Genomic DNA, 12,145 nt, shown 5'->3' on the forward strand with positions numbered 1-12,145 from the left:
TAATACATATTTAACAGTATAAGTTATGTATATTTCTAAATATAAATTTAATTTAAACAAACATCGATATTAAGATAAATATATAATAGTAAATCCGTCACAGCTGCTAAAAGAATAGCCCAAGATTTGGTGATGACTAGCTCCTGTTGCGTCAGCGAGATCACGTGACTATTCTCACGCCCTCTGCTTTCTAGAACTATCCTGTACCTTGGCGAATGCTCTAGCATTTACTAGACATAGGGTAGGTTGGTATATAAAAGAAGGTGACAACGTGACGGGATAACGATGTGTGTGTAGGTAGTGAGTAATTGAACTGCAGTCAGAATTATTGTTGACGTTCGTTGATATAGCGTTTGTTATAGAGCGACTTTTGAAAATAAGTGTATCGTAAAGTTGTATTCGGAAAGAATAAACCAGTTTTATTAAGTAAGGACTTGTATCGCTAAAGTTTCGTCGGAAAGAAGTTATGGAAAGTTAATTAACAAACGGAGACGTAACACACCTATTTCTCTATCTGTATGACCTATTTAACATAAGCATATATATATATATATATATATATACTGAAACTGATATGACACACCACATTGCTAGTTAAACTCTTGAAAGACCAGTAATGTTTCTTAAGGTTTGGTATGAGTTTCCAAAGCTTTTTCTTTGGTAGTAAAAATTACCTTAGTTGTTGAACAGAGCACTTCTAACAGTATCCTCTTCAGTATTTAAAAAAAAACCTAGTTCTTAAACAGAACACTTCTAACAGATCCTTCTCAGTATTAAAAATAACTACTTTTTCAATGAAACTTTAACAGTGTTTCTTTTTAGTAAAAAGAACCCTAGTTTCTAAACATAGCACTTCTAACAGTGCCCTCCTTATTATCAAATACAACCCTATGTCTTAAACAGAAAACACTTCTATGAGTATCCTCCTCAGTATTAAAAACAACTGTTTTTTTCAGTGAACATTTCTAACAGTATCTTCCTCAATATTGAAAATAAGCATATTTCTTAAACAGGACACTTTTAACAGATCCTCTTCAGCAATAAAAACAACTGTAAAACTTAAACATCACTTCTAACAATTTTCTTCTCAGTAAGAAAAACAACACTCATTGTAATATAGCATGTTCTCTAGTTGGTTCTTTACTCCTAAGTGACTTTAGAATTTTTTTCACCCTCATAGGAATAACACTGATTTTCTAGTAAATGTTTCTAAAATTAATTATGTAAACTAAATATATAGGGCATTCGTGAAAGTAACATACATGAAGAAATACATTGCCAGCTTCAGGCAACATAAACTGTAGAGCATCTACATATTGTTGTACACATTTTAAAGCATTATAACTTTAATAAAAAAGTATAGAACATGGTAAATTATGTGTTACCTATTAAGATTTAGTTCATGCTTTTACCTTAGTGCACTTACATAGACATATTTTCCAATTGGAAAGTAGGTATTGTGTAATTTTATTTATTGTTTTCATGTTGCTGCGCTTCAGATCTACAAGTGTAACTGAACATAGGGCATAATCCGTTGACTTGGTTTGTCTCAAAGTCAAAAATCCAGTGACATAAGATCAGAAGAGCACTGTGCTCAAGGTAACAGTTCAGTGTTTCAGTAGGACATATTCTAATGGATGATGAATCCAAAGTGCAAATTAAGATGATACACTGTTTCTTGAAGAAATGTGCCTATAGTTAGTAGCTTCCAACTGTAAAAAGGGGAGAAAAAATCTCCAGCATATCCAAGAATATAAGACCTCAATTACTGAAGTAATAGTATCTTCATTTATACTGGATCACCCACTACTCATCTTAAGGCAATAAAAATCCTGTGTTCTTGAAATACTTCTGTCATCAATTACTTGCATTGTTTGATGAAGCATGATACTTGTCATTGTTCAGAAAACAATAAACATTAGTTCAGTGTATCACAGAATGGTCTGTGCTTTTTTTTTTGATAAGTATTATCTGTTGAGAAAATACTCAGTCTTGGTTGAGAATTTTTAGACCAACATGTACTCCACCACATGACTTTACCTTTTCTGCTACAGTGAAATGCTAACATATTAATACATGAAATTGAATTATGCTCATGACAAGGAATATTAACAAAACTAACATAACTATAGGGGTTAACTAAACGTAGACTTCCAGAAACTTTCAAAATTATTTTGAAAGAGACATTGGATGACTAATCTAAACAGTTCAAACAAGCTAACTGAAAAGGAACTTATACCTCCTAACCAAAATAGAACAAAATATGAATTATTGATTAAATTTAAAATCACATAGTTCACAATAACATGTAATATACTAATAGAATTGAGTATGCAGAAGTTTATTTAAGTAAAAAGAAGAAACTGTTGTTAATGGTAAGAAAGAATACAAATATTTTGTGGCTCAAAACATTAAATTTAACTTTTTTCTTGCTGCTTACATAAAGTGAAAATAGAGTCAGGGATAATAGTGTTCTTATCTAACACTTAGAGAGAATTGTAATATTAAGGATCAGTGTATAAATGAAGCACTGAACATAAAATGTTAAACAATTTTGTAATCTGAAGAAATAGACCTCTAATACTATGTATACATTACTTTAGACAAGGAACCATGTTATTGGTCCTGTGACTTAGTCTTATAACAAATACATTAAATTTGTTTTGTGGGAGCAAGTTTTGATGGTCATTGTGATGTTAATGCATAGTATATTGTTACGTCTTTGGTCGTTAGTTAATTTCCCGTATAATTTCTTTCCGATGAAACTTTAGTGACACAGGTTCTTTCTTAAATAAAACTAGTTTATTCTTTCTCAATACAACTTTGAAATTCACTTAATTTCCACGGTCACGTTATAACTTAAACAAATGCTATAATTCACAACGAACGACTCATGCGCTCGACCCAACTGTCTGTCTCTATCTTTGTCTGCAATTCAACTACATTGTTGCCGTCAGTTCTTGGCAGTCTTATATACAAGAATACCGCACATCTAGTAAACACTCGAGGCTTCAGGAAGGGACACCAACGTTCTAGAAGCTCTTGACGTGTTACCAGCATCACGTGACTTCAGCTGTCGTAACAATATTTTAATTAGGTTTTTAAATGTATTTTTGGGAATAAACTTTCTTTTTGTACTGATCTTTTGTTGTCTATTTATTTCATACTGACTTTTATTTTTGTCAATAAGTTCACACAGACCTCTGCTGTTAGTCTAGAACATGGCTTATTGATGTAGTTCTTGGGGAAGGGATATAAAATATAAACATATGGTTTATGAATCAGCAAGATGTAACTTTGTTGTCTAATTAGCACATTTTGTTTACTGTGTAAAAAGAAAGGTTAAAAGTCTATATTAATTTGGATGGTTTAAAACCTTTTTGAGGCTCTTTATTGTATATTACTTTAACAATTTCTTCTGTTCTTTTTCAGTCATGTATATATATGTATAGGTTATACAAAGTTTTTCAGATTCTTACATTTCAGTTTCCTATTAAATATTGTAATTGTACATTCACTGCATATAATTGTAACGTAAAGTTGTATTTCTTGTTTGTGATATTTAGATGTTTCACATGATGCTTATATTCCTTTTTTGTTCTGTTTACTTAGTACCCCGTTATGTACAGTGAATCCAACAATGTCTTCAACTGTATTCAGAGAGCTCATCAAAACTTGTAAGTTATTTATCTACAGAGAACAGTACATGTAGTATCACATGTTTGGAGTTTTGCTTTCGTTTAAAATGTATGAGAACATATTTAATTATATATATTGAGCACTATTAAATCATAGTTTTTAATGCTATCATCATGAAAAAATTATGTTTATTGTAAAATTAGAATATATTTCTATCCAAATTTTAGTTCTTCTTTCTCAGTTTCCCTGATTAGTCAATTTAACCAATCTGTGAAACTATACATACTACAACTCTAGTAGTTTACTACATGTATTTTTATGAAATTTGGCAAGCTTTTAGTAAAAATCAGGGGTGAAGTTCTGCTGGTACTCACTAATACTGAGTACTGGAACTTATTTTTTAAGGCAGTACTAGTACTGGGACTTATTTGAGCTGCTTTGTAATTTTTTATGTTTACATAGATTTTTTTTTCTTTTTCAAAACCAGGTCCACTTCACTCAGCTGAATATGTCTACTTTTTTTTTTAGCATTTCGCCCCTGGTAAAAATTAAGTGTTATACACACACAAAAATCAAAGTTTTTAATAAAGTATTTCTACTAAAAATTTGTTTGTAAATTTCTTAATTGCCAAGTCAGTTTGAGTGAAAGGTGACTTACATGTTAATAAAATTACATATTTTGAATCATAAACTCTTCATTCCAGTTTTATTGACATCTAGTGATAACAAAGTTGTTTGATTAAATTTTGTAAAAGTTTATGAAATGCACATTTTGACCAGATCGTAAGGATAGAGTTAAACTATGCTGTTGCATTCTGATCCAATTTTTTGTATTACGTGGTGACAGGGTGTAGATATGCAAAAAGCTGACTTGCTTTTTTACTCAGATTTTTAAAATTTGCGAATGAATTGTAATGTGTAACAAAGATATATGTGTTTGGGAAATATCATTCTAATGTTTGAAATTATTTAGAGGAACAAATGCTTTATTTTTGATTTTTTTATATATTTTTTGTTAAATATATTTTATATTTAACTCCAGACTTAAACTTTTATTTTGTTTTCATTATGTAGTTTAGAAAATTTCACACAGTTTCAAGTTTTACTGCTCCTAGGTGGAATTCATTATCCTGTAAGTTTTGAATTTTCATCTCTTCTCTAAATACTGTATGTTCTTCTGTAAACATGTTTATGATTGCTGAAATAAACCTTTTATTATTTTTTTGGCCTATAGTTAATACAGGTGTATACTTTTATCAAGATTTTCAAAGAGAACTTTGTTTGAACACTTTATTTGTATGTTTGTCCATGCTTCTTTGAAGAAACACATTTTTACCAAATTTGTGTGTTTTGCTTTATCCAATAAATTAAATATTGGCTACTCTCACAAAGAAATTATCTGTATTGACAAAAAGAGTTTGCTTTTATTTTTAATCTTGTTGCTGATTGAGAGTTTATACTATATTGATGTGATGTCCGATGACTTATTTATATACTGTACAACTAGAAACTTTGAACACCGAAAAAACAATATCACAACTCATTTATCATCATACCAGTTCTTATTAACAGTCCAAAACTAAAGTGATATTAATCAAACAATTGCTTTATAAGTGATAATTGCTGATTACTTTTATGCCTTTAAAAATAAGAAAAGGAAAGTACCTCACCAGTTTATTTGTTTTTAGTTTTTAATGTAGTTCAGTTGTTTAAATGTGTGTTGTTTTAAACAAAAATCTAAAATGTTATAATGAAAGATAGAATAATAAAGGGATGGTTTGAGGACTTGTTTGCTTTCGTGTACAGTTAACTTGGAAAAGGTATCACATTTTCTTGTGTATGTGTTATCTTTTTGTAAAGATTTCCTACATATAGTAATAGATGTAGCTTGTTTATTAAAACCTGCTTGACTCTCAGTAAATGCAAAAATTTAAAACTGTTAAAATTCTGTATTTTGCATGATATTTATGCATTTTTAATAGATAATAACTCTTGTATAGATCAGTAGGAGTGCCAATTATGGATCAAATATAGTTAAAAAGCTTAACTTTTATAACTTTTTTTGATAAATTTATGCATTGTTAACTGAAGCAGAAAAATGCTGAAAAAATTATTTACCCCATCAAAAAAGGGCTAAAGTTCAATAGATTTTAACAGTTTACTTGTTTGTAAGTGGAACTAGATAAGCATATGTAATCAGAATTGGTGTGCATTCATGAAAAGTGACTATAAGTATGAGATATATGAAAATATAGAGAAGTTAAAAGTATATAAAATGTTTTAACAGTTGTATAGAATCAGCAAACATTTTTGAAAACTTAAAATTAACAAAGCACAGTACCCCCTGATCAGTTTTAAAGTAATATTCAAAATGAGTTATTGCAGTTTTCACACTGTGAAGTATCATTAATTAGCTAATAATGAAGCATAGATATAAAAGTATTGTAAGATTAACTGCTATTAATGGGTGCTTTGCTGGTATTCAACTTGAAGTGTTTTTATGCATGATACAGTTGCTTCCATTTTCAACATCATAAAGTTTTAAGTATTGTTTTTAACAAGCATTAAATGGAGATTGTTTTCAATTAATTTTGTTTTTTGTGATTAATCATTAGCTGATATTTTTATATCTGTATTTAAATTTACGGTACATTTAATTTACACCATAAGGACCAAAATTAAAATATACAGAAGAACAAATATTTGTGGCAAAAAATTTAAATCATATTTTTAAAATTATTTTATGCTTAAACTACTACTATAAGTTTTATCGTCATTTAAGTTACTGTACAGTTATCCTGGAACACAATGATTTATTTTTATAATTCATTGAAAATATATACAAATATTGAAACATCATAGAATAAATATGTAAATTACGATTGCATGGCAAGTTTGCAATGAAGAGAAGTATAAAATATGTTAAACTTAGTGACTGGGCCAACCAAAAAAAAAATCACAAAATCCTCATTCTATACATATATGAAAATTTTGTGATTTTGTTTTTTTCAGTTATTTCAGCATTTCAAAGGTTGTTTTTGATATTTCATATTTAGGTCTTTTAAAGAAAGATAAGTCACTCAGTCTGTTTATTGTTACTCAAGATTAAGTATATAGCATATTTCAACTTTTCATCACTATGAAAAGCTCAGTGTTAAGCTGCTAAACAGATACAGGTTACATAGGGTTGAATAGATAAAAATATTGTGATACAGATAGTTTTCAGTAACACTTGTTACACGATCTCCTAATTTTTTTTTTTTTTCATTTCTCATCATCAAATATTGTATTGATATTAAGTTTTTGTGTGAAGTAACCTGTAGAATCTGTTGGCTTTTAGAATTATGAACCATTATTTCATTAGATATATTTGAATTTATATGATTCAAATCAAAATATTTAGCATGTTGTTGCTGTTTGAGCAATGGATAATTTTGTCAATATGTGGATTTGCAGGTTCATATAATAATACTTCTAGACAATTGTGTTTTGTGCATTACTGAAAATTTTAATCAATGGTATTTTCCTTAGAGTGGTTGGATAGGTCTACTGAATAATAGGAGATTCAACATGATATTTACTGTGAAGTAATTGTGAGTCCTCTGAATTTGAGTTTGAGAAAGAAAGAAAAGACTGGACACAAATTAATACACACAGTAAAACCACATTTTTATTGAAACTGAAAAACAATCAAAATATTGTGTATTGGATGAAGGACATCACATTTAGTTAGTAACTAAGTTTTTAAATTCTCCTGACAACTTATCAAAAGGTTAGACTTTTGGATAGAATTACTATTTCCAAAAAAAAGAAGTTAAACTTCACTTACCAAACTGAGGACATGACCTTGAGAGAGAGAGAGCTAAGAGATCATACTATTATATACCAAGTTCTATTATGCTGTCCATCTTACAGTGCAACCACCACCTTAATTACTGTTGGTCAATCCCATTCAAACAGGTGGAAGACTATAACCTCAAGGTATCGTCTGACCTACCTTTGGAGGACACTACTGTTAATATCTTTACACAGTATGCAACATTACAGCCATCTCTCCTATGGGTATTCCAGATGTTATCTCAAGAGACTGACAAAGAACCATAGCAGCTAGAAACAAAAGAACTTAATGACTTTCTTCCTTATGTGTTGTATGAAAACTGCACATACCAGAATATATGACAAATTTTGAACAATACTATATTAAGATAAGAAAGTAGAAAATACCTGGTATGCTTATGTTGTACATATTGTGATACATACACATGTTTGTTACAGTACCCCTAAAATAACTTTCGTATATAAACTACAATACATAAACATTCATTAGAGTTAATCAATAGGAGAACCTTCTGATAAAAATTTTGTATATATAAAAGTAACTGTCTTTCTTGTGATTACCATTGATTTTAGACCATCATTTATGTGCATAAACAATTCTAAATTTATTTTATTTTCAAAGAATTTTGTTCTAAAATGTGGTTGTGCCTTTTATAATAGATATTTATGTGCTTACTACGTGAGCTACATTATTAGTGGTTTGTTTTGTAATCACTGCCAAGGTAAATTTGCAACGGTTTATGGTTGTATAATGTTGATAATGAAAAAGACTTGAGGAAAATCAAACAAAAGCATTCTTCCAACAGTAAAAAGGCATGATAACATACTTGTTGTGAAAGTTGAATAACTAAAGTTTTACTGTATGAATGGTTTTTTAGACCAAGGTGCAACATGATTGTTATATTCAAGAGATTTCACTATTTTTATTATATAGCAACTTGGAGCAGCTGCAGGGTTGGTTTGGTTACTTGGGAGAATAGTGTATGCTATTGGATACTCTACAGGAGGTAAGTTTGTATAAGTATCTATAGGAGGTTGATAGAGTTAATAGTAAAGTTGTGATGAGCATTGGACCCCAGTTATAACAAAAACATGCTTCTAGAATTTAAAAGTGAGTGTGTTTTCTTATCATACACATTCGTGGGATTGTATTTTTCACTAATATGATCTTCTATTCATTGTCTGCACATAGTACTACACAAAAATTACTTAAGTATAATTAATTAAGATTTAAAATGTACTTTCAACTGTGTTTAAAAATGCTATTCAGTTTCTGGTTTCAGGAATTTATTTTATAAAAAAAATTTCAGAAAATTTACAAGAACAAATTTTTATGCATGCATTCAACTGAATTAACATAAGTTTAGGGTTTTATTTTGCACTAGACATCTGTTACCAAGTTGATTCTTTAATTTTTGAATATTATCAGTTTTAATCTGTAATTCCTAACCCAAAACATATGTGTAATCCTCTAATGAAAGGATCTTTCTTTCCTGTTTTTATTTTAAAATACAGAAAACAGCTAAAATGTGATAGAAAAAAAAATCAAATAAAAATAACATTTCACCACTGTTAATATGGCATCCATGATGATGCCACGTTTAACAGTGGCAAAATGTTGTTTTTATTAGATATAATTTTTCTATCACATCTTTGCTGTTTTCTGAATTTTTTAAATTTTGTAATGTGTGGATACCTCCAGCATCTATATTTCCTGTTTTTATGTTATTTCATTTCATACAAAGTTATTTTAAACAACAGATCCACAGAAAAGACTGCAAGGAGGATTTCAGTATCTTGGACTTTTATTTCTACTGTTTAGCACTGTACGTCTGGGTGTGGGCCTTCTTGGCTGGGTGTAGCAAATGGTGCATTTCAGAAGTGATTTAGACAGCTGAACCACCTATTTTAAACCATAAGATCAAATGTTACAGTTAATCATGGTGTTATTTTCTGCTTAAATACAAATAAACAGATCTGCAGCACAATATTTTCAGCAATGAATTTCATTTTAAGAAAAACTGCCATCATTTCATTACATTCTCTATAGTTTTCAGTAAATGATCCGTTGTTGCTTATTTTCCTGTCTAAAAGAAATCATCAAAAAATCTCTTATTTTAAAAATAATTCAATTTATGAAAACATATTATATTAAGAACAACCTGATTTTAAAACACTTTTAGAGAAGTTATTGAAAATGTTTGTTTCCTATATATGATTAATCTACTTGCAATAAAAATATGAAAGTATTTCACGTTATTGTATGAAATAAAATATATTGTCTGTAATATTTGTTATGTCTTATACACTGATAACTAAAACCTTTTAGAAGTAATGAATGCAGTACTGTATGAAATACAGAAAACTATCCTATCATTAATTCAAATATGCATGTGTCAAGAGTTTAGGTAACAATAGAAACATGGAATATTCATTATTGTTGGCTATTGTGTTTTTGCTCAAGTTTGTTAAAATATATTATTGATATTTATAGTAATTGCAATTACTGTGAACTGGGAAACTGTGTGAGAAAGTTAACTTATGAACAATTGTGAAGTAAATCTGTGCATGCCAGATTAGCAATTAATCAGATAGAAAGCTTGTACTTAAAAAATTGAGACTTTATCTATCACTGCACTCTTAGTTGAAAAGGCCTGGCAAGGCCAGGTGGTTAGGGAGCTTGACTCACAATCTGCGGATCGCGGGTTCGAATCCCTGCCCCACCAAACATGCTTGACCTTTCAGCCATGTAAGGCATTGTAATGTAACGGTCAAACCCACTATTCATTGGTAAAAGAGTAACCTCATAGTTGGCAGTGGGTGTTGATGACTAGCTGCATTCCCTCTAGTCTTTCACTGCTAAATTAGGGATGGCTAGTGCAGATAAGCCTTATGTAGCTTTGCAGGAACTTCCAAACAAACCAACCAAACTCTTAGTTGAAACTATTATGTTGACCTTATTCCACACTACACTCTTAACTGTAACCATTGTGTTGACTGTATTCAGTACTACACTCTTAACTGTAACCATTGTGTTGACTGTATTCAGTACTACACTCTTAACTGTAACCATTGTGTTGACTGTATTTGATACTACACTCTTAACTGTAACCATTGTGTTGACTGTATTTGATACTACACTCTTAACTGTAACCATTGTGTTGACTATTCAATACTACACTCTTAACTGTAACTATTGTGTTGACTATATTTCACACTGAACTCTTAGCTGAGATTAATGGGTTGACCTTATTTCACACTGCACTCTTAGCTAAGATCAGTGGGTTGATTTTTATTTCACACTGCACTCTTAGCTGAGATAAGTGGGTTGATTTTATTTCACACTGCACTCTTAGCTGAGATCAGTGGGTTGGTCTTATTTCACACTGCACTCTTAGCTGAGATCAAATGGTTGATCTTATTTCACACTGCACTCTAGCTGAGATCAGTGGGTTAATTTTATTTCACACTGCACTCTTAGCTGAGATCAGAGGGTTGATCTTATTTCACCTTGCACTCTTAGCTGAGATTATTGTGCTGAAAATCAATGAGAATGGGTACAATGCTTGTTTTTCTTCTTATTTTGGAATAAGGCTATTCATATCATTCCAAGTAAAAAGAGGCATATGATATGATTTCACCTAACTGTACAAGTAATTAAAATACTAAATAATATATAAATAATCAAATATCTATGACCCAAGACATAATTATAAGAAAGCACATTATGCTAACACAGAAGTAAACTAACAAATAATGATTTGTAAACACACTGATATTTATTATAGAAACATACTGCATTTAATAGAACCTTAATCTTTCTTCTTTGTACAAGCTAAGGTATTATCAAAACATGTATTTTTTATACAATAAATATCAGTTTGCTTACAAATCATTGTTTGTTAATTTACTAAAAAATCTTGAAGAGTTTTGTAAATCTCATATTCTCACTATACTTGCAAATGAATATCATAAAGCTTCCTTAATTATCAGGAAAGTTTTTATTGTAGGAATAAAACTAGAAAGAAAGCACAGAGATTTTTTACACAACTCAAAGAAAAAAAAATTGAACAAAATTGACCAAGAGGCTAAATGGTGGTCATTAATGGAAAGTGATAAGCACTATATGTCCCCTGGTGAAACAGTGGTAAGTTTACAGACTTCAAATGCCAAAATCCAGGGTTGGATTCCTTGTGGTATACACAGTAGATAGCCTAATATGGCTTTACTGTATAGAAAATAAACGTGTACCCAGCAATGATTACCTAAATGACTGTTATATAAGTAAGTAACATGTAGTGTTGATCATGAGGAAAATTGCTTCAAATATCAAGACCAATTTCCTATTTTTCAAGAGATGTGTAAAGTTCAATCTTCCAAGAGGATATTCATTCATGTACCGGTAATGCTCCAATACTGAAACTACATCAGGACAATGCCCTTTATAATATATCATAACTCACCTGCATTATACTTTGGCCAATCACGATCAAAGAATTCAGAATAGATTTAAAGCAGTTTTATTTTTAGGCTTACCTGATCAGTCAGTGTATGCATTAAAGTAATATGTTTTTTTTAAATCGTTCATAAACAAGTACTCATGGAATCAGTAACGTTTTTAATATTGTTGCGTCATCGAGATCACGTGACTATTCTCACGCCCTCTAGT

The 12,145-nt window shown here is 30.1% G+C and overlaps 1 protein-coding gene across 1 annotated transcript in view; it reads left to right on the forward strand.

Annotated features, from left to right (window-relative positions):
• Positions 1 to 9,497, forward strand: part of LOC106468488 (microsomal glutathione S-transferase 3-like) — an 11,095-nt gene extending 1,598 nt beyond the window's left edge. Inside the window, exons 2-5 of the mRNA XM_013928918.2 lie at positions 3,613 to 3,677; positions 4,714 to 4,771; positions 8,411 to 8,483; positions 9,238 to 9,497. Coding sequence (XP_013784372.1) covers positions 3,613 to 3,677; positions 4,714 to 4,771; positions 8,411 to 8,483; positions 9,238 to 9,338 — 297 coding nt within the window. The 3' untranslated portion in view covers positions 9,339 to 9,497. The remainder of the gene's footprint in view (positions 1 to 3,612; positions 3,678 to 4,713; positions 4,772 to 8,410; positions 8,484 to 9,237) is intronic.
• The last annotated feature ends 2,648 nt before the right edge of the window (positions 9,498 to 12,145 follow it).

This window comes from Limulus polyphemus, unplaced genomic scaffold (assembly GCF_000517525.1).
Source record: "Limulus polyphemus unplaced genomic scaffold, Limulus_polyphemus-2.1.2 Scaffold3024, whole genome shotgun sequence".
Lineage (NCBI taxonomy): Eukaryota > Metazoa > Arthropoda > Merostomata > Xiphosura > Limulidae > Limulus > Limulus polyphemus.